Source organism: Quercus lobata, chromosome 8 (genome assembly GCF_001633185.2).
Source record: "Quercus lobata isolate SW786 chromosome 8, ValleyOak3.0 Primary Assembly, whole genome shotgun sequence".
Classification (NCBI taxonomy): domain Eukaryota; kingdom Viridiplantae; phylum Streptophyta; class Magnoliopsida; order Fagales; family Fagaceae; genus Quercus; species Quercus lobata.
The window spans coordinates 40,959,738-40,983,573 of NC_044911.1; the positions used below are offsets into that span (position 1 = coordinate 40,959,738).

The window sequence follows — 23,836 nt, forward strand, 5'->3', positions numbered from 1 at the left end:
AAAAAAAAAAAAAAAAACTCATCCCCTCATTTTCTAGATAAATTGTAGAAAGATTAGGAGGCTATAAGTAGCAAATAAATCTTGACCCATGTGAGTGTTTGATGGAGATGTTTCAAAACGATCAAAAATTCCAATCCAACGGCTGTAGATTAGAAAAGCAAACTTGAAAAAGGTTTTGATAAAGTGGTAAGAGAAGCATGGGAATGTTTTTTTTTGGATGTATATAATAATAATGAGACTATAATAAGCTCTCTCTCTCCCACTAAAGAGGCGGTCACAAAGGCACGTGGTGGCTGATTCCGCTAGTTATTAAACTACTGGCGACTTTCCAGTAATACCGTTGAGTCCCAACCTCCTCCCAGCTGTACATAGCTGTCCAATCCTCCCCATGTGACCCCACTGCACAAACACACACACACACACACATTGCATATAACATTTATTGTGATTTTGAAAAGGAGCTGTGTTAGAAAAAGCTTTAAACCCCTCCTCTTATAATGAATGATATGTTGTTGTTGTTGTTGCAATAGTAGTTGTTGTCGTTCATGTGGTTTTTCTTTCTACTTCTAAACATTCTCTAGTTTGCTTTTGGGTATGTTTGAGGCATTTGGTTTGTGAAAAGAGATTGTCATTTTGGTTTTACTTTTCCAAGTTTCAACATTGTGTGTATGTGTGTTAGATTGAGTTTATTATACAAGAAGCTTTGTTGTAGATTAATTGTCATTCAATTTGGTTTGGTGGGTTTGTTGGGGTTGAGTTAATTCTTTCTTTTCCTTCCATCATTGTGTTATGGCACAATTGCCTCCCAAAATCCCAAACCTTTCACCAAATTGGCATGACTTCTCTCACCAAAGAATACCTTCAATTGGGAGTATGACACCAAATATCACCACCACCAATTCCAACCCCACCAATGCCACCACCCAAAACCCTTCTTGGGTGGATGAGTTCCTAGACTTCTCGTCTTCGAGGCGGGGATCTCACAGGAGATCCGTTAGTGACTCGATAACCTTCCTAGAGGTGCCAATGCTAGATGAATGTCGCGGCTCGAATGCACCACCTGGCTCTGGGGTTGCAAGCAATGAGTTTGATAGGTTTGATGATGAGCAATTCTTGTCCATGTTCACTGATGAAATATCCACTGCTGTGGCCCCTACTGTGTCGTCCTCGAACCCCTCCACACCATCTGATCATAACAGCATTAATGATGAGAAAGAAGCACCAGCACAAGATCATCAGTTGAAGCAGCAACAGCAACTAAAGAATGAATCCGAGGAGGTTGAAAGCCAATGCAATTCAGACTCACAAACTCCACCTAACATGATGCCAAACTCGTCCAACGATAGGATAACTGATCCTAAAAGGGTCAAAAGGTAATCATGCATTAACATTTTTTTTTCTAAGAGGGTGTCGTTGAATATGTCAATAATAGACCAAAAAAAAAAAAAAAAAGAATTGTTATTTTTTCTTCTTTTATAATTCTATAGACCATAGTTATAATTCTTGGCAAAATGAATCACTTTTTAACAACATAATGCGTCTACAAAATAAAAACTTTATAGATGAATGATGAAATATGAATCTCTTCCTTTTGATTTTTCTTTCTTTCCAGTTCTTGGCATGAGTAGCATACAATTTTAATTAATTTCTGATTAGCATCAAATGAGTTATTAATATATATTATTTATGCTTTAATATATATGATGAGAAGTAAATCCCACGTCTTATATTGGTTTACATTATGGTTTACAATTATGTAGCATAAAACAACAATGGTTCCAAAAACTTGCGCTCATTAATTAATATTGTTTATTATTTTTTTGGGTTTGGATTAGAATCTTGGCAAACAGACAATCTGCGCAAAGATCAAGGGTGAGGAAGCTACAATACATATCAGAGCTTGAACGTAGTGTCACCTCATTACAAGTATGTGTTTTTATCTATGGATTTTCTGTAAGAGTTGTAATTGTAGTTATTGCATGCTTTAAAATAAAATGTTCACATTTTTGTTTGAAGGCTGAGGTTTCGGTGCTGTCACCGAGGGTTGCGTTTTTAGACCATCAACGCTTGCTTCTAAATGTTGATAACAGTGCTCTTAAGCAAAGAATCGCGGCCCTTGCGCAAGATAAGATTTTTAAAGATGGTAATTAGCCCTTAATTATCCAATTAACAAAGATTTATTTTCCAATAACATGTTCATAGTTGAATGAATAGTGTTTACTTGTTAGAACATATTTCACACCACGCAATGAATAGGGTGTGATGCTTAGTCCAAGTTGTTTCTGGTTGTATTTTTTTTTCCACCCCCAAAGAATATATTCTATATGATATACAGAATCGTGTCTAAGATTTTCAAGAATTGATAGGTTCATTTGGATAGAATCTGTTGAATTATCCATTTACCATAGCTCACTTGATATATGAATAACTTTTTATTTTTTAACATTTTAAGTACAGTTGTACTTTAATTTGTTCTATTTTATTTATCTATTTTTTAAGTCCAATAAACTGGTGAAAATATACTCTTCGACTGATTTCGTAGGACTATGATAGGAGTATAGGACAGGGTATCATGCATGACTTTTTTTTTTAGCTGTGGAATTCATTATTGAAAGATTCCTTTTCCATGAAACATGCAAACATTTCTTTAATTCATGCCCGGGTTGAATTAACAAGATTTGTAAGAAAATATAACCAAAGAGTAGGTGGGCCTCTCAGTTTACACTCTAAAAAATGGTCCACGGACCTATTAAATCTCAGAATGTCATCATAGAGAAGTAGCAAATCTCAATTTGCAACTTAGTTATCATGACTGTTATAAAAATAAAAAATAAAATAAAAAGTTATTTATCATGATTGTATGAATATAAAAAAAAGAAAACAGAAAAAAAATGTTCTCACATTCTTTGGATGAGGGGAACATTTTGGTGACATTTGATTGCAAAATAAGCAAATCATTCAACTAGAACTTAACCAACAATGAAATCTTTCTTAGCTTCAAATTCTTGGTCACCTCTGTATCCGTGGCCAATGGATCAAATATGAAATCTTTCTTAAATGACCATATAGTGTTTTCTTGAAAATTGCATGTCTAGATTTCATACAACCTGAAGAGAGGGGATGAAAGTGATTGGAGGGTCAACAAAATTAGTTTTGGGATAAAGTTATGCATGCATAACCGTGCAAAACATATGCCATTGTCAGAAAACCTTGGAATGGGCTTTAACCAAATATATTGTATTTTGTAAAACAATGCAGCTCATCAGGAAGCACTAAAGAGGGAAATAGAGAGATTGAGGCAAGTCTATCACCAACAGAACCTCAAGAAGATGGAAAATGGTGCACCACAATCACAACCACACTCTGATGCCAAGGCTTCAATCGATAAAGAACAGCTTCTCCATGTTTGACTCTCTCTCCCAGAGACTCCAAGTAGAAAGTCCAAGTACAAAAAAATCAGCTTGATTTTTCTAGGGGTGCTTTAATATGTTGCATGTGACCCATCAAAATGTTGGCTAATTTTTCATTAGAGAATGACAAAGAAGTGTTATTGGGAATCAGTCACGTTCTGGGTGGGGAGAACTTTGGTTTGGTGCTCTCTGTGGCTAACCTGAGCGCTCTCACGTGATGTGTTTACCTTTAAGAATGGGACCACTCAAAGGTTGAATGATTGGATTGCAGGAAAGAACATGTGCATCTGTGGTTTTGAGCCGGGCAGAATAAAAAAAAAAAAAAAAAAAACAATTTGAGCTTTGTATTGCTTTTAACTGATTAGGTAGGGTGTTGTGATGATTCTTTTTAGTATTTTATAGCTCATAAAAAATTCTTTTTATATTTTTTTCTTGTTTCCAATATATTAATCTTGGAAGGCAAAGGTTAGTGGGTTTGTAACTTTGTGTTGGGATGTATGAAAGGAAGGGTTTGTCAGAGTGGTGTTGGGTACTTTCAGGTCAGATCTATTGTACTTTTTCCAGTGTTTTTCTTGGTTGTATGATAAACTTTATTCATCATATTGATTATGAATTTTCTTTCCTTGAAAAAAAAAAAAAAAATTGTAAAGACCCATTTGTGAACGTGAATGCTAAATATTCAGCGAGATTAGCTTATTTTATTAAAATTAAGATTTTTTTTTTATGAAAATGTTATAGATAAAAATAAAAATTAGTTAAAATAGTACAGTAAAATTTATAAATGATATAAAAAAGTGCAATTAGATCTATAAATAATAGTAAAAATAAAGTAGTAAAAATAATTCATGCCAATTGCATACTAAACAATGAATTTCATAAAATATGGGTCCTGAATCTTTTACCTTGGATGGACAAAAGATCAATTCTAAACATGAAGAACTTTAAAAAAAAAAAAAAAAAATCTAAATATGAGGAAATTAATAAAAATTCAATTTTTTAATAGAAAATGTCCTTAATACCTTCAAATGACAAACGCATCATGAACAATAAAAGCCATTTCTTGTTAACTTGCCCATGTGCCGTGTTTATTATCTGAGGGTATTAAGGATATTATTCTGTTTTTGTTTTTGTTTTTAAAAAAGTAGAGATCTACGTAATTTGCATCTATCCTAAACTTAACGAAGAAAAAGTGATTTTTATCAATTTTAATTTTGAAAACTTCATAATGTGGAAGAAAATTTAATGGATATTGTCATTAAAATTATGTAGAAATACATGCCTTCGAATATAGGAAAATGACAGTTGTAAGATCTCCTCTTTACTTTTAAATATAGCACGATATCCCATTATCTTTTCGTAATGAATGTTTTACACTATCTGTTAATATTTTTGTTTAAATAAATAGAGTATTATATATATATATATATATATATATAATGTCCTAATCCACACATTAATGTTCTTAATACTAGAATTTGATTGATCAAATATACTATAATATTTTTATAGAACATTAGAATCATTCAATAACCTTAGCCTTAATACACAAAGACCAAATTCACTTAAAACAATTAAATTTTTTTTTTTGATAATTTGAACCCTATTTTTCCTCAAAAGAAGGAGAAGGCAATGTTGCTAATCTACAAAGATTTTTTTTAAAAATATTTTCTTTTTAATACTAAAATTACAAGCCTCTTGGCCATAAAATGAGATTTATAATATTTATCCACATCATTTATGTAAGATTGATGAAGTAACAATTAAACAAAAACATTCAATTCGAAAGCAATATATAAAGCGTAATATGTATTAAAAAAAATTATTTTTATTTTAAATATGACTTAGGAGAATAACTTTTTTTTTTTTTTGAGAAAGACTCAGGAGAATAACTTTAAAAATAAGAGAGAAAATAAATTGTTTGATGATGATTAATTATCCATAAATTTAGAGAGAGAGAGAGAGAGAGAGAGAGAGAGAGCATATGTGGTTAATTGGTCACTAGTTATAAGAGTGAAGCTTTTCAGATGGAGAGAGGAAGAAGAGACTTTTGATGGGTGGATGGAAACATATATTTTTTGGCAAATGATAAAAGGGTTTTTTTTTTTTTTTTTTTTAATCTTTGAATTATTTTTTTATAATCTTATTGTTGGGGATGATGAGATTTGAAATCTTTTTTTTTTGACAAAAGTGATAGAGATTTGAAATCTAGGAATCTCTATTGAAAACACCAAGAAAAAAAATGCATAGGGATTTTTTTTTTTTTCCAATTTTAGTTAGATATAAACACTTTTCCAAAAAGAAAATGTAAATAATTGTGAAAAATATTTTCTTTTAGGCTATTATATAAGTGTATTATGAGACATTTTTTTTTTCTATAAAAAATTTATTTTTATTCGGAGACCCTAGGTCTAGGAGGTGAGTAGGCCTTGGTGTGGGATTCGATCTTAGGTTCAGTACTGTCCCCATACATGAAAAATTCCTAATCATTGCGTTAACATATGCATTAGCTATAGGAACACAGTTTGATAACAGAACAATTATTGTTAGACAATTTTTTTTTTTTTTAAACGATTTCGTACTAAGGACTATAGTTCAATGCATAAATTAAAGAAAATTAAAGCATAGAATCACTTGATTATGATGATTTGTCATCTTTCATTCACTCGAGATTGTAAAAACATAGCATGGTGAAGTACAGAGGCCTGACTTCCTATAAACCTAAGCATATATTTCTTCTACTATTCATCTTGCATAAATTCCCCAAAAAGAAATGAGTCATATTAAGGAACACATTAGCCTGAGATCAAAAGCCCAAAAGTAAAATCTCGATAGCCATAAAATGACAGCTAAACTGAGCTAAGGGCATATATCCCCTGAAATGGATCCAAAACCATGATTCCGTGACTACTGAATAAGGTGTGCACACCCTATTAATTAAATTTCACGACAACCCCGATCTCCCTAACACTATCTTAGTATAAAACTTAAATGGGCATGGTTTATTTGGGTCCACTGTTCAAGTGCAATAACCCAACACAAAACATACATGTGATAAATTTTGGACATGTATTTGCGTAATATCCCACCCAAAGAGCAAAGCCTTCAAATTCAAAGAGACCCACGTACCTGTGTTGCACTCTCTAACCATTGTTTGTTTCTTTGTTAAAAGTAATTCCTTCAATATAAGGGAAACGAGAGGTTAGCCTTTGCTATTCCTGGCTATAGTAATCCTTTCTAGACAGGATCTTGGCCAAATTAAGCCATTTACATTGTTAACATACAGAAGCTCATTTGACTAGCAGGTGAACCTCTCTATTTCAATTACTATTGACCTAAGTGAAACTGAGTAGCTTGAATGAAAGAATGGGACTTTATGAGCCGTTGTAATTTGTTTGTATGTCTTCAACCGTATACCTTATCTTCTTCCTTTATTTATTTTTAATGATGGAAAATTTTGAAACCTAATTACCAAGGCAAGATCTTTTGGACCCATCCCTAAGGAGTAAACCCATGATATATGACCCTACCTATTAGAATCTATATCAAGTAATCCCAGGAAACTCCTAGTAAAGATTGAACCCGTTTAGCTTATCTCCTAATATGCACTTTTAAAAAAATTTACCATTGAGTCTACAACATCCTTAACCTTATTTCATCATTCAAAATCCACAAAAAAAAAAAAAAAAAAGAAGATAATTTTAGTTCGTGTTCGAATAAGCTTAAAATTATGATTTTATTTAATCAAATTAGGTTAGTCTATTCAATTGGTTAAGTTGTAAACCAACTTTTATAATTTTTATAACTTATGATTAAGAATGACAATTTAAACTCGTCCCATGGGTACCCACTAAGGGTGTGCAACGAATTTGCCAACCCATCAAAACCGACCTGACTCAACCCAACCCATTTTGTTGGGTCAGATTTTAAGGGTTGATAGGTTTGGTTGGGTCATGAATATATATATATATATATATATATATTTTTTTTTTTTTTGAGTGGGTCTGGTTGGGTTCGGGTCATAAGATTTACAAATCCGCCTAACCTGACCCAACCCGCCAATAGTTAATATATTTTTAAAATTTAAAAAATATATTATATAATTTTGTTAATTACTTTTTTGCCCCTCTTCCTAAATAAAACTCAAACCCTAAGTTCTTCTTGTATAGTTTGTATTTGTTTGGTATTATGCTCATGATTATTTGGTTATAAATTTGTTTTTATTTGTAGTTGTATTGTTCTAATGCTCAATTTAGTAATAGTAGTAGTAGTTGTAATTTAAAAAAAAAAAGACTATCCAACTCATGGGTCCAACTTAACCCAACCTAATCCAAGTGGGTTGGGTTGGACCCTTGTGATGGGTTGAATTGGGTTAAAAAAACTCTTCAACCCAATTCAACCCAATCCAACCCGATCGATACACGCCCCTAGTATCCGCCCACTTTGCCTCCTAAAAGGGTGGGGATGGGGGTTAACTTCTTCTCCTAAAGTGACTTTAGGGTTTAGGCAGGTATTGGGGAACCAATTCCATACTCCCTTGTTTATATTTATATATTAAAGAAAATACTTTTTATAATATTTTTATAGGTTTTTTTTATTATATATATATATATATATTTTAGCCTTTAATCTTAAAATTAAGATATACTTTGCTGTTGTACTATTGAATTTATATTTTTATATTTAACTAATATTTAAATTATTTATTATTTTAAAATTTTGTACTATTATGTTTTTTTATTTTTGTTTTAAAGTTTTTAATGCTTGAATGGTTGTATTGATATACTTTTAGAAGGTTTTGTAATGTTATAACTTGATTTTCAATTTTTTATGAGTTTTAGTTAACCTATAATATATTTTAAATCAAATTTTAATAATTTACAAAATAAAAATTTGAGTGAGACAAGGTGGGATAGGTACCTAAGGTTGCGGGTGCCCTCTAGCTCGAGGGTGGGGAAAAAACCCACCTCGAAGTGTGGGGGGGAGGGGGTGGGGGTAGGGAATAAGAAACTTGCTCGTACCTATCTTGCTGTCATTCCTACTTCTCATTATATAAAAAAATTGAAAGTTAAAAAAAAAAAAATCAGAAATTAGAGATTAAATTTGGAAAATTAAGTCTAAGAGCATTGTAACGAAAATATTTTATCCCACTTTCACTATACCACACTATGCTCAAATTAAACTATGCCAGTAGTCCATTAATGCCTAAATATTTGCTATTTTATTTCATTAACCTAAACTAAAAGAAAAATAAAATCAACCCATATTCCTTCCTGTTGGGGATATTACACAAAGTAATAATGGAAGAACAAAATTAACACAAAAGACAAATAGAAAATAGATAATTTGGAGGCACAATTTCATTTTTCTTAGACAATATTTGCCCCCACACTATTATTGCTAGGTTATCACAAATTTGTCCTCAAGATACAACCAAAATATTGAGTTCTACAAATAGCAATTCTAGAGAATGATCACAGGATTTCTTGTATTTTTTCTTTAAGTGAACATAAGCCTCTATTTATACCTATAGGGTTATATTTCATCAAAAAGTACATATGGAGAGTCAAAATATTTCATAAAATCGTTCACAAAGCTTGATACCTCTTCACTCAAAATAGTTACTAGAAAATTTTGCAAAAAGTCCTGTTTTTCGACTTTTGATCGGTCGAAAGTTCCTTACAATCGATCAAGTGCTTTTTTTGATCGATCGAACAGGAATCGAATAACGATCGATTCATCTAGAGGCTCCAGGATTATTTTCTTATCATTTCGATCGATCGTACCAAAGTTTCGACTGATTGGAAATGCTAAATTTCGAATTTTCACTTAGAAAATCTCAGGACTTGAATTTTCACTTTAACAACTTTATGAAATAATATTTTCCAAACTCAAACATTATTATTACAACATATCCATGTATATACTATATATACAACACTCCCACCACCACCAATTGCCGGCAAGAGACCACCATTACCACCACCAACCTTTGGATGATGATGGTAAGAAAGGAGACTGATCCTTCTTGAATCTTTATCTCCATTGCCCTCTCACTGTGTCTCTTTGCCTTCTATCACATGCCCACCAACAACATCTCAAGTATTCTGATTGATGGAATTTGAAATTTCTAATTCCTAATCAAAAGGAACAAGACAAGTATGTGATTGATATATTGGACTCATCTCAAAGGTTGTGTTTGAATACTTGAATTTGAATTTTGAATTTTGAATCAATAGATTTGGATACTTGAATATCTCATTGTATGCATGCCATTAACTATTCATCTAAATCAAACTGTGTAGATTCAAATGAAATTCACATAATGGATTTAATATCTAATCTAAAGGATACAAATTCTTAACATTAAAAAGAGTGTTACTCAGCTAAGTACAATGTGTGCTTTTGCCAGCAGGTTTACATACATGGTTATTATAGATAAGATTGTTATTGGTTTTCCATTTCAGGGGCAAACATCCATAATTCATCGACAGATGGGGCATGATGCTGTTGTGCTTGGGCTTGGCCTAAAGGTCGATACCATCTTTCACGAACATAACGAAAAATAAAGGCCAAAAGAGCAATGGTGGACATTCCTCCAGTGATGACAAAGAGGCCCCAGAAACTATTCAGTCCAAGCCTATCAAGATTATCGTCAGAATTAGATGCTAAGCACTTGTAGGAAGAGGATAAAAAATCCTCAAGCTGTCGCAATTTTCCACTTTCAGATAATTTTAGAACTGCTTCAGAAATATCAGGTAGATAAGGGGAGCTCCTTGGGAAAGCCTGAGAAGTGAGAAATGAAAATTATCATTTAGGCTCTACATCAATAAAACTTTTAACCGTTAAAGTATTGTACCTTTGAATAAAATAATACCCTCACATCCGCTCTTTTATAATCATAGTTTTACATCAATTTTTTATGTTTAAAAATGTGGACATTTTAAAATTTTTTTTTTTTTAACTTTTAAAAATGTGGATATTTTTGTATAAATTGTGTATAATTGTGCAAAATAGTAGATAGAAATGAAAAGTGGGCTCGTGTGGCTTGAATTGCTACAAGCCCAAATTGACCAAATTCAACTAGGAATATAATTCCTAGTGTAGCCGACTTTGACATATATATATATATATATATTAGGTTTGAGAAAAAAAGAGCAGCCGTGAGAACACATATAGAAAAATTCCAATTAACCTAGTGAGCAAGCCGTATGAGAGAAAATAGAGAAAAGAGAGGCAGTCAGTTTCTATTCTTATTTTTTCTGTAAGAGAGTGCTAGGGTGTAATTGGGATTTAGGTTTCTTGAGAGTGTTCTTGTGCACTATTGTATTTTCCCTGATAATAGTGAAATCCCTGCAACTCCGTGAACGTAGGCAAATTGCCGAACCACGTAAATATTGTTTTGTGCGTGTGATTATTTTTCTTTGATGTGTGTTTTCTCTATTTGTTTTGTTTCTCACAGGTTAGGAATTTTTTTTGGTTAAATTCCCTACAACTGGTATCAGAGCCTAGGGTTAGGTTTGAGTGGGAGCAATGGCAGAGGAAGCAGGAAACGCGTCTGGAATAGAAAAGTTTGATGGCACAGACTTCGCGTATTGGAGGATGCAGATTGAAGATTATCTCTATGGGAGGAAATTGCATCTGCCTCTTTTGGGGACAAAACCTGAGGCTATGAAGGCTGAGGAATGAGCTCTTCTTGACAGACAGGTACTAGGAGTTATCAGGTTAACCCTGTCTAGGTCTGTTGCACACAATGTTGTAAAAGAGAAGACCACAGCAGATCTGATGAAGGCTTTGTCTGGTATGTATGAAAAGCCGTCAGCAAACAATAAGGTGCACTTGATGAAGAAACTGTTCAATCTGAAGATGGCAGAGAATGCATCAGTAGCACAACATCTGAATGAATTTAATACTATCACAAATCAATTGTCGTCTGTGGAAATTGATTTTGATGATGAGATTCGTGCTCTGATCGTCTTGACTTCTTTGCCAAACAGTTGGGAGGCAATGAGGATGGCAGTAAGCAATTCTACAGGAAAAGAAAAACTCAAGTACAATGATATACGAGATTTAATTCTGGCTGAGGAGATTCGCAGGAGAGATGCAGGTGAATTCTCAGGATCTGGTTCTGCCCTAAATCTTGAGACAAGAGGCAGAGGTAATAACAGAAATTCAAATCGGGGCAGATCAAAATCCAGAAATTCTAATCGGAACAGAAGTAAATCTAGATCAGGCCAACAAGTACAATGCTGGAATTGTGGGAAAACAGGTCACTTTAGGAATCAATGCAAAAGTCCTAAGAAGAAGAATGAAGATGATTCTGCTAATGCTGTAACAGAAGAGGTACAGGATGCATTACTTCTTGCAGTAGACAGTCCACTTGATGATTGGGTTTTGGATTCAGGAGCTTCGTTTCATACCACTCCACACCGAGAAATCATACAGAATTATGTTGCAGGTGATTTTGGTAAGGTGTATTTGGCTGATGGTTCAGCCTTGGATGTTGTGGGTATGGGAGATGTTCGAATATTGTTGCCCAATGGGTCTGTTTGGTTACTGGAGAAGATTCGACATATTCCTGACCTGAGGAGGAATCTGATTTCTGTTGGACAACTTGATGATGAAGGACATGCAATGCTATTTGTTGGTGGTACTTGGAAGGTTACAAAGGGAGTTAGGGTATTGGCTCGTGGAAAGAAGACTGGTACTCTGTACATGACCTCAAGTCCAAGAGACACAATTGCAGTTGCTGATGCAAGTACTGATACAAGCCTATGGCACCGTAGACTTGGTCATATGAGTGAGAAAGGGATGAAGATGCTGCTGTCAAAAGGAAAACTACCAGAATTGAAGTCCATTGATTTTGACATGTGTGAAAGTTGCATTTTAGGAAAGCAGAAAAAGGTCAGCTTCTTGAAAACTGGCAGGACACCGAAGGCTGAAAAATTGGAGTTAGTACACACTGATTTGTGGGGGCCTTCTCCGGTTGCATCCCTTGGAGGTTCAAGGTACTACATCACTTTTATTGATGAGTCAAGCAGAAAGGTATAGGTTTATTTTCTGAAAAATAAATCTGATGTATTTAAAACTTTTAAGAAGTGGAAGGCCATGGTTGAGACAGAAACAGGTTTGAAAGTAAAATGTTTGAGGTCAGATAATGGAGGAGAGTACATAGATGGAGGGTTCAGTGAGTATTGTGCTGCACAGGGAATTAGAATGGAGAAGACCATTCCTGGGACACCACAGCAGAATGGTGTGGCTGAGCGCATGAATAGAACTCTCAATGAGCGTGCTAGGAGTATGAGGTTGCATGCTGGACTACCAAAAACTTTTTGGGCTGATGCTGTTAGTACTGCAGCTTACCTGATAAACCGAGGACCTTCAGTTCCCATGGAGTTCAGACTTCCTGAGGAGGTTTGGAGCGGTAAAGAGGTAAAGTTTTCACACTTAAAAGTTTTTGGTTGTGTTTCCTATGTTCATATTGATTCTGATGCTCGTAGTAAACTTGATGCAAAGTCTAAAATATGTTTTTTCATTGGCTATGGTGATGAGAAATTTGGCTATAGGTTTTGGGATGAACAAAACAGGAAAATCATCAGAAGTAGAAATGTGATATTTAATGAACAGGTTATGTTCAAGGACAGGTCAACTGTAGTGCCAGATGTTACAGGGATAGATCAAAAGAAATCTGAGTTTGTCAACTTAGATGAATTGACTGAAGGTACTGTCCAGAAAAGGGGTGAAGAAGATAAGGAGAATGTAAATTCACAGGTAGATCTGAGTACACCTGTAGCTGAAGTTCGCAGATCTTCCGGGAACATTAGACCTCCACAGCGTTATTCACCCACTTTAAATTATCTCCTGTTGACTGATGGTGGTGAGCCAGAGTGTTATGATGAAGCCTTGCAAGATGAAAATTCAACTGTAGTGCCAGATGTTACAGGAATAGATCAAAAGAAATCTGAGTTTGTCAACTTAGATGAATTGATTGAAGGTACTGTCCAGAAAAGGGGTGAAGAAGATAAGGAGAATGTAAATTCACAGGTAGATCTGAGTACACCTGTAGCTGAAGTTCGCAGATCTTCCGGGAACATTAGACCTCCACAGCGTTATTCACCCACTTTAAATTATCTCCTGTTGACTGATGGTGGTGAGCCAGAGTATTATGATGAAACCTTGCAAGATGAAAATTCAAGCAAGTGGGAGTTAGCCATGAAGGATGAGATGGATTCCTTGTTGGGGAATCAGACATGAGAACTGACTGAATTGCCAGTAGGAAAGAAGGCTTTGCACAACAAGTGGGTATACAGAATAAAGAATGAGCATGATGGTAGTAAACGTTATAAGGCCAGATTAGTTGTTAAAGGGTTCCAGCAGAAGGAAGGCATTGACTACACAGAAATATTTTCTCCAGTTGTGAAGATGTCAACAATCAGACTAGTACTGGGAATGGTGGCTGCAGAAAACTTATATCTTGAGCAGGTAGATGTGAAGACAGCATTCCTTCATGGTGACTTGGAGGAAGATCTTTACATGATTCAGCCAGAAGGGTTCATTGCTCAAGGACAAGAGAATTTAGTTTGCAAACTGAGAAAGAGCTTGTATGGCCTAAAACAAGCTCCCAAACAGTGGTACAAGAAATTTGACAGTTTTATGCATAGAATTGGGTTCAAGAGATGTGAAGCTGATCATTGTTGCTATGTTAAGTCTTTTGACAATTCTTACATCATATTACTATTGTATGTGGATGATATGCTTATTGCAGGGTCTAGCATTGAGGAGATTAATAATCTGAAGAAGCAATTGTCCAAACAGTTTGCAATGAAGGATTTGGGAGCTGCAAAGCAAATTCTTGGTATGAGAACCATTAGAGACAAGGCTAATGGTACATTGAAGCTTTCACAGTCAGAGTATGTGAAGAAAGTTCTCAGCAGGTTCAACATGAATGAAGCTAAACCAGTGAGCACACCCTTGGGTAGTCATTTCAAACTAAGCAAAGAACAGTCACCGAAGACAGAAGAAGAAAGGGACCACATGAGCAAGGTGCCCTATGCCTCAGCTATTGGCAGCTTGATGTATGCTATGGTGTGTACAAGGCCAGACATTGCACATGCAGTGGGAGTTGTGAGCAGATTCATGAGTAGGCCTGGAAAGCAGCATTGGGAGGTAGTCAAGTGGATTCTGAGATATCTAAAGGGTTCATCAGATACATGTCTTTGCTTCACAGGTGCAAGTTTGAAACTGCAGGGTTATGTAGATGCTGATTTTGCTGGTGATATTGATAGTAGAAAGAGTACTACAGGGTTTGTTTTCACTCTGGGTGGTACAGCTATATCATGGGCTTCAAATCTACAGAAGATTGTTTCTTTGTCTAGTACAGAAGCTGAGTATGTTGCAGCAACTGAAGCTGGAAAGGAGATGATTTGGTTACATGGTTTCTTAGATGAATTGGGTAAGAAGCAGGAGATGGGCATTCTACACAGTGACAGTCAGAGTGCAATCTTTCTTGCCAAAAACTCGGTTTTTCATTCAAAGTCGAAGCACATACAGACAAAATACCACTTTATCCATTACATTGTTGAAGATAAGCTGGTAATGCTTGAGAAGATTTGTGGATCTAAGAACCCGGCAGACATGTTGACTAAGGGTGTCACTATTGAGAAGTTGAAGCTGTGCGCAGCTTCAATTGGTCTTCTAGCTTGAGGACAAGAGGATGAGTTGCAGGGATAAGGGATTGTGTTATGGAGGATTGTGGCTGATATTTGCAGCTTGTGAGCCCTTAAGGGCTAAGGTGGAGCTGATGGAGGAGTTTGCTAGTGTAGCTAGATCAATTCAAGCCAAGGTGGAGATTTGTTGAAGTGGGCTCGTGTGGCTTGAATTGCTAGAAGCCCAAATTGACCAAATTCAACTAGGAATATAATTCCTAGTGTAGCCGACTTTGACATATATATATATATATATATATATATATATATATATATATTAGGTTTGAGAAAAAAAGAGCAGCCGTGAGAACACATATAGAAAAATTCCAATTAACCTAGTGAGCAAGCCGTATGAGAGAAAATAGAGAAAAGAGAGGCAGCCAGTTTCTATTCTTATTTTTTCTGTGAGAGAGTGCTAGGGTGTAATTGAGATTTAGGTTTCTTGAGAGTGTTCTTGTGCACTATTGTATTTTCCCTGATAATAGTGAAATCCCTGCAACTCCGTGAACGTAGGCAAATTGCCGAACCACGTAAATATTGTCTTGTGCGTGTGATTATTTTCTTTGACGTGTGTTTTCTCTATTTGTTTTGTTTCTCACAGGTTAAGAATTTTTTTGGTTAAATTCCCTACATGTATGAGGATATTTTTCCTATTCCTACTATAATATTTTCACATGAAAGAAGAAAAAAAAAGCAGTCTTTCTAAAAGAGAGTTATATGTCTCCTCTAGTGGCTACTTCAATGTAAAGTTCTAGTGATATTCAACTAAATAATGTCGTAGAAAAAAAAAAAAAAAAAAAAACTTTAATAATCACGGACTAACGCGACATAATACATCTTCTTGAGAAAAATCAAATGCGTAAACGCAATCTAGAATAATGATTTGAAAAGGTAAGGTTAAACTGTGAATGAGTTAATAGATACTCACAAATCCAAAACCCCCAACTTTAAATGCTGGTCCTGAAGTGATGAAACCTTCACAATATTTAGCGAGAAACACTTTAACATATGGGGCCTCAATAAAGGCTGCTGCAATCTCTCCACTTTTAAGAGCCTGTGGATAATAATCTCCCGAACCTATTCTCCTGATGTTGTTGGGTTGAAAAACTAAGACCACCTCCAAATATGTTCCAACAAATGAATTCGCATCACACCCAACTTTGGCTCCACTCTTTTTAAGTGTCTCAATGTCGATCGTTGTTTGATGAAGTTGTTGAACAGTGAGCAGTGATGTTAGACTGGCCGTGAAACTTTGTGTGATAACTAACGCCACAAATAGCCATACAACCATAGTCATCCGGGACAGGTTGCTGTGCAATTTCTCTCCTGCAAGTAAACACACAATAGTTACTAACAACAATTTTCTGGGTTTATATATTTGTACATATATATGAGTGACCTCCAAGTAAAGAGAGTATATACAACTTAGGCCCGTTGGACTTACATTCTAAGAATGGTATTCCACATGTTCCTATGCTAATGCAGTTAGATAAAAAATATGTCATATATGGAAAGGGGTATCCTACGCACTGCATAGCATGGACAGGAAGAATCTATTTATGGATTCTCCTATATGATTTAACTTGTTTAAATTGCATTCCATTGCATGCATGCATAACGCAAAGATTTTTGTTTTTTTGATAATTTAATAGTCAGAAAAAGATGTTTGATTTGAACTTTAGATATCTTTATTAAAAATATTATGAGATATTAATTAAATTACAAAATCTTGGCCACAAAGACTTTAGTTGGTATCTTTAAGAAGAGATATGACAAGAGTAAATTTGTTACAAACTCTCATAATAAATGTCGATTGAAGAATCCTTCATGATTTAATCCAAGTAGTTAAGAAACGAAATATAGTTACCTTGTTGTGAGAATAGCGTTATGAACGCTAAGGTAAGCATGCATGGTTCCAATTTGGTTCCATATACTGCCCCTGAAAGCTGGGTTGTGATTCCGCTCTATCAACCATACAACAAATCCATTATAAACATTAATGACCACTGTAAAAACCCACATAAAGGTGGTGAACGGCTTCTTGAACAACCAAGCTCTTTCTACCCTTTTTGGCTTGAAATATATCAACATCTGGAGACCTGAGTCAGAATAGGGTTGTGTGAATTCTGCATATTCACTACGATTGGCAATTATGGCAGTATCTCCAACAACTGCATCAAAAGTCTTCTCAAACACAAAGTAACATATCAGTTGAGGTTTCTAGTAATACTTACAAGGTTAGTGCTTTAGTGGTAAGTTTTGCATTTCATTCTCCCTAGCTTATAAAGACGTAGACTTTACAACTTGAATTGAAATTATCCTAAGATGACATATTCATATGCTATAACCCTAAGTCAAATTAATATAACTAGTTTTTTTTTTTTTTTGAGCGAAATAGTTTATTGAATGAATGTGGAACAAACTAATTAGAATATGGTAGTTCCATCAATTTTCATAAGTTGCTTTTATATATTTTACACTATAATAATTTTTTATGTTGCAAATGAATTGATTCAAAACAATTTGGGTGGCAAAATAGGACAAACCTATAGTATACTTTCTAAATCGGTACTACAAAAAAGTACTGTAGTTGATTAATATTACCTCAACATATACTTGCTGGACCAGAGAATCATATGTGCCGTAAAATGGAATAAATTCATGTGGCAAGTGATATGGTAGAAGATCTAAGGCAGCTTCAAAGACAGCAATGGAAAATCCATTAACGATTGGTTTGTCCCCAGGACGATCATATCTCACATTCACAAATTCACTAAAAGCGGTCGCTGCTGGTACACCTATTTTCAGTGGTTTTGCATTAATCGGTACCCCCCACCCTTTTGGCACTGACCAAGGCCCTCCGGGCCAAAACACTTGTCCTAGAATGCTCATTGACCTGTTGTACTTGCTAGCCTTATGGATGCTCTCTGAGAAGCCTAGTCCCTCCGACCAGAATCCAAGTTCCCTAAAACTTTTCCCAACCACATTAACTATTCGAAAAATGTGTATTGGAGCCAATTTTCCCTCTTTAAAATTGAATGCACCAGTTAACCCCTCAAAATTGCTTTGCAAGATTTTTCCAAGCAACTGTTGTCCATTCATTTCATGCATACAGGCAACATCGTCTGTCAAATTTGTACAGCTTTTCAAATTAGGCTTTTCCATCAATGCGATAGCCACAGCCCGTGCAGCATCATAGGCCTGCATCGCAGAAGTCCCTGGTTCCGGTGCTGGCTCACCAGGATATTGCAAATGAAACATGGCCCTAAATCTAAAGTGGAAATCTTTGTTGCGAAATCTAAAGTGGAAATCTTTGTAGCTTTTAGGTGTGGTGGAAAAGTAGCTCTTGACTCCTAAGACACCTTGCATTGAGGAGATAATTGATTCATTAAGTGAATCAATTTGACTTGTAATGGCATTGGTGGTGATCCAAACATAATCCTTATCCATCATTCCTATACTATTCGCTTCCATGAAGATTTTAGTGGCTAAGGTAATGGAAGTGTGAACAATGAAAACTCTGCACGACCCATTTTTCAGGTGCTCCAACTTTTTTGAGAGAGAATGATATGGAGGAAAGAGAGAGAGAGGCAAAAGGTCGTTAATCTCCGCGTCCACTTCTTGTATAGCGGCAATGAGTTCAGGGCTAATGCCAGTCACAGCTGGGTTCATGTCTTCATAGATAATGTTCACTTTCCTCCATTTCCAACTTTGAATTATAGCTGCGACAGCTTTCATTTGAGCATTTTTGCTGCGGGCCGCATTTACTAGGAATGGCCAGTGGCAAGAGGCCCACTGTGGGACTTCATTTGCCAATGATAGGATAGGGACTTTGGATTCATTGCCAAGCTGAGCAACAAACACAGCCTCTTGCCATGTTCCAAATCCTATTATTGCTTTCGCATGTTGCTTCTCAATGAGGGTCTTAACTGCAATCAAAATTTTGTCATCTATAAGCCTAATATAGCTTCCTTCAGTTGAAATTTAATTTAAATCCGTTATGCAAACAAATACCTATTAATCTAGAACCGATAAACAAGTTCGTGTCCTATATTCATATATTCATGTCAAAATCTGTCAAGATAACTCAAAGCAGTTACATAATAAGATTTGTAGTGAGAAATTAAAGATCATATCTCTACCGACTAACTATTAAAATTTTATTTCGAACATATATGTGGGGTCCTATTAACGTAGGGAAGAGTAAATTTACTGCATCGTATGCATTGATATAAATTTCCATGATTCCATCTAGCTACCCAAGTCATAGATTCCCGTTGACTTTCAATCTTACCAAAGTGATAGAATCTCATTGATCGAATCAGGAGGAAGAGTAATTAGTTTAATTGCAAGACACAAATTTTCATGCAACCTTACAAGGGGGATGATAAAATATCTCTGGTCTCATTAAACAGGAAAGTTCTTTATGAAAATTAATATTTTTAGTATTGGTGTTTACAATATATTCTAGTCATCTTAGTGGTTTAAATCTTCACTTAACAAAGAAAAAGGAACAACTTAATATCAGTTCTTGTTGCCATGAGATTGAGTTAATTTTAACAACTGTAATTAAATAATACCTAATGATATCTAGATCTAGCCTGCCTGGCATACTTTCACTTATTATTGGGAAACAATTTCAATGGACACAATTCTGAATGAGTTACGAAGCAACACATAAAAAAGTTCTCACCAGAAGAGGCTGCTCGGAAAGGGTCTCCTCGAGAGTTTTCCACATGTAGGGTGGGGAAGTTCTGGTGATTGGCATGAGCATATATATCCTCAATTGCCATATCTATCGCTACCTTCTCTTTTTTGCCAGCAAGAGAGGTGCAATCTACAACTGCACCTAAACTGAGCATGTCAGAATGTTGTTTCTTCAAAGCATCATTCAGTGCATTAGACATGCGACTTGATGAACATAGTAGCAAGAGGAACAAAAACATAGAGAAACAGTGGGATGTAAACATTTCTGCTTGCCCTTTTGGGCGCATTTCATGCGGGCTTAAGAGACTCAGATGCATATATTGGCTTTAGAAAATTGTGAAGGTTGCATATATAAATGCAAGTTGATTTGATTCGTCTCCATTATCGCCTAAAAAAGGACTTGAGGAAAGTTCTTGTATGCTACGTTATACTGACTAAACATTATATATATGCATGTAGAACCATTCAAACCTATACGGGGAGGGGAATAGAATGATAGTATAATAATTTGACTTCAAGCTTTTCATTGAAAATTATTGATCACTAGCCGCAGATCCACGCGATGCGTGGGAATATATAAATATTTTGTTATGGAGTGTAATATATAAAAATTGACAATTACTTCAAATATTGTTTATTTTTAAAAAAACTTCTACAAGTATTTTTCATCTTTTTATATCTACAAAGTACAAATATATCATACTATTATAATTTGTATGTTTGATTAATATTTTTTTTAAGATGAATTATATTTTTCTAACTTCTGTTGTAGTGTGTTATTTTTGATATACAACTAAACTTTATAAGTTTCAAATTTATTATTCAAAATTTTCATCTCTTAAGGAATAATGAGATTATCATAATAATAAAAATTCATCACAAAATTACAATGTTATCTTAACAAAAATTAAAATGAAACAAAAGGAATAAAAGACATACTTTATATAATTTATTACTCAAAATTGGTAACTATATTCAAATTCATAGCCATGTAGAATGTGTTTTGACATAAACTCAAATTCCTATTCCTAAAAAACTAAGTATTAACCCAAATCAAAATTCAGCCAAAGCTTTAAAAGGGAGAGAGAAGACTCTGTAATGGGAAATGAAAAAAAAAAAAAAAAAAAAAACCAAAGCACATTTTTAAAACTAAAAAACCATTAACCTTAATCAGAGTTATAAGAAAGAACAAAAATCCACAAGAGAGGAAGAAAGAGAGTATTTACCATTTTTTTTGTGGGGAAAATATGGATTGAATGGAAGAAATGATATCGAATTTATACAAAATAAAATAGGGAGAAGAAGAGTCAAAATATAATATAGAGAAAATGATGAAGGAAGTATGACAATAAAGTAGAGAGTAGTGGGAAGATAAAGACAGTAAAGTAGAGAATAATGGGGAGATAAAGAGGTAAAAATTTAATAGACCCTCACTTATACTAATTTCCATCAAAGACCAAATTCTCAAACACATGCCATTGATTCTACTCATGTCCACTACACACATTCATCAACATGTCTATATACAAATCATCCACTTGCCATTACCTTCATTTTATCAATGTTTTGAATTTCCACAAAGAATCAAAATAGTGCACATATGAATTGTAAGTGTGTGAGTCACTTATATTATCATGATGTTGTGGTCAAAGTTAGTGGCAAACTTATTGAACTCAACCAATTGTTTTTGCCTCAAAGAAGATGGCTATTAGCATTCCTAGTCATGAAGTTTAAATGGCTATGGGAAATTATCATAATGTATCAGCAGCTATGCCCCAAAAATAGCAGTTGCTCCTACCTTCATTGCATCACATTAGCTATATCATATTATGTTTAATAAGAAAAGAAATAGAAAAATATGAAATTTAAAACTCAAGTATAGGAGTATTGTTATGTTTTGTCTAAAACTCATGTACACAATATTTTAGACCTTCAATAGGAGACAATTCCAAAAAGAAAATCAAGTAGTTGAAAGAAAGTAGCATAATCCAAAATCTAAAACTAAAAACCCAGCTGTTGTTCATGTACACAATATTATAGATAGATATTCAAGAATCAAGAACCAATTAGTTTCTCCATTCGCATAACAATTAGTTTAAAGCTAGATACTAATGGAATTTTAAAAGAATTCAGTTCTTTGAATTTCCTCACTCCTAAAATCCCAAACAATTTCTCAAAATCTAAACAATCCACAAAGTTGTTCGTCAACCAAATAGGCCAACTAAGGTCCAAAACACAAAAATTCTAGCCACAACACAACAATCTACTTAAACTGGTGTGCTTTGAAGAATTAGAGTTTCATTTAAAAAAGTTAAGATAAAAAGATTTAAATTGTTATGCCCCAAGTTCTATACCAAAAAAAAAAAAAAAAAAAAAAAAAAAATTTAAAGCTTCAATACGTCTAACGTATGTCTTTCTCTTCCATTCAGGCTACACAATTTCCTGGGTACCAACCAAACTCAGTTCCAATAAAAAATAGATAAACAACAGATATTACTTTAAAATTTAAGCTGAAAGAGAAAATCTTAATATGAGCTAAGTGTGTGTCTTAAGCCATGAAAGAGCACAAATTATCAAAGCACCACCCACACGAAAGAACCCAAAAGAAAACTTATGTTCCCTTCTCTTCCAAAAGGGTTTAAGAAAAAACATATTAAGTACATCCAATTACCAATTGATTGGTATGAACTTCAATAGAATAAAAAGCTTCCAGTGATTGCAAGGCTTAATTGTTGATATCTGTCAAGAAATTGACAAACAAAACAAAGATAAAAATGAAATTTAGGTCAACATATAAAACGATAGGAAAAGGAGAACAATAACGATTTATCTTTGATAAAAATGAATAACACGCTTACTATAAAATAAAGACCAAAACGGAAAACATCACATTGAAGTTAATTATCAGACAGAAAAACATTATGGCAAACATATTGAAAGTAATGTAAGGACTCAATTCGTAGCAATCCCAAAATGATATTGGGTTCGTACGTTAAAGGCCCAAACAATATAATTTGTAGAGCGTGGGTGTTCAAGAACTAGATTAACCTCTGTAGAAGTAAAGAGATTCAACCTCTCGTTTATAGATGGATCAGAGCCGCTATAACAATCAGTTTTTCTTTGAAATAAATACAATTTTTTTCTTTCTAAGTTTTCTTTCTGAGTCTTCTCTTTGTTTCTCTCTATCTCTGATCCCTCTTCTGCATATTCCTCTTTCATATTATATATCACCCTCTTTATTCTATCTTCACCACACACATGTAGGTTGGGTTAAGGGGATCTCTTTTTGTTCCATCTAACACCTTCTGGAACCTCCTTCCAGCAGCTGTAAGGCTGCTTCCTTACTGTTTAGGCATCACTTCCACATTAATGCGGCCAGAGAGTTGGTTGAGAGGCAATTAATGCGGAGGCAGCTGTTACCATAGATATTTGTTTACCTCTTCTCTCTCCCACCTTGAGTGGTGATGTAGCTCCGAGGTATGTTCGTAGCCCGATGGCGTCCTGATCGTCCTCGGACTCACGTTGCCGAGAAGAGTTTTGTCCTTGGACGAATACTGAACTCTCCTTCGTGATACTCACTCTTCCCCTCGTTTGGTTACCTCTCCAATCTAATATGGGCCTCCTCGGGCAGGTTTGCCTCCTCGGATGGGCCACATGCCCAATTAACTCGACTTTAATAACTTTAGTGACTGACCGGCCCTCACAAGTAACATTCCTGCAATCTAGAGAAGGGCAACCATAAAGAAATTTATAACAAACATGATCAAATGCTCAATTCAAATCAATTTTGAAAAGGAAAAAACATATTTGAATAGTTTTGAAACCATGAAAACTCAAACTCATTCATCATAAAATCCCAAAATTGAATTACATTTTTTTTCTAGTATTGAGATGGAAATAAATAAATAATAAGAATAATACAGCAATAACAAAAAGAACCATTAGTAGAGAAAAAAAAAAAGTGGTTGAAACAATAAAAAAAAAAAAAAAAAAAAAAAAAAAAAAAAAAAAAAAAAA

At 34.5% G+C, this 23,836-nt stretch overlaps 2 protein-coding genes across 2 annotated transcripts; one reads left to right on the top strand and one right to left on the bottom strand.

Annotated features, from left to right (window-relative positions):
* The first annotated feature begins 311 nt into the window (after positions 1–311).
* On the top strand, positions 312–4,010 carry LOC115954773 (basic leucine zipper 61). The gene is made up of 4 exons (XM_031072704.1): positions 312–1,373; positions 1,836–1,926; positions 2,017–2,143; positions 3,259–4,010. Exons 1-4 carry the CDS (start codon positions 790–792, stop codon positions 3,408–3,410), a joined length of 954 nt encoding a protein of 317 aa, XP_030928564.1. The 5' UTR covers positions 312–789; the 3' UTR covers positions 3,411–4,010.
* A 5,673-nt stretch (positions 4,011–9,683) lies between these two features.
* Positions 9,684–20,019, bottom strand: LOC115956875 (glutamate receptor 2.6-like). Its single transcript, XM_031075148.1, has 5 exons — positions 19,806–20,019; positions 17,717–19,083; positions 16,980–17,296; positions 16,041–16,350; positions 9,684–10,193 (listed from the first exon to the last, which is right to left on the bottom strand). The coding sequence occupies exons 1-5, from the start codon at positions 20,017–20,019 to the stop codon at positions 9,855–9,857; spliced, it is 2,547 nt and encodes an 848-aa protein (XP_030931008.1). The 3' UTR covers positions 9,684–9,854.
* Between the last annotated feature and the right edge of the window lie 3,817 nt (positions 20,020–23,836).

Coding starts and splice junctions, on each gene's coding strand:
- LOC115956875 (XM_031075148.1), bottom strand. CDS start 20,019: ATGTCTAATGCACTGAATGATGCTTTGAAGAAACAACATTCTGACATG. Junction 17,297..17,716: donor TCCAGCAAGTATATGTTGAG/GTAATATTAATC, acceptor GTGTTTGAGAAG/ACTTTTGATGCAGTTGTTGG. Junction 10,194..16,040: donor AAGTTGGGGGTTTTGGATTT/GTGAGTATCTAT, acceptor CTCACTTCTCAG/GCTTTCCCAAGGAGCTCCCC.
- LOC115954773 (XM_031072704.1), top strand. CDS start 790: ATGGCACAATTGCCTCCCAAAATCCCAAACCTTTCACCAAATTGGCAT. Junction 1,927..2,016: donor GTAGTGTCACCTCATTACAA/GTATGTGTTTTT, acceptor TTTTGTTTGAAG/GCTGAGGTTTCGGTGCTGTC. Junction 2,144..3,258: donor AGATAAGATTTTTAAAGATG/GTAATTAGCCCT, acceptor AAAACAATGCAG/CTCATCAGGAAGCACTAAAG.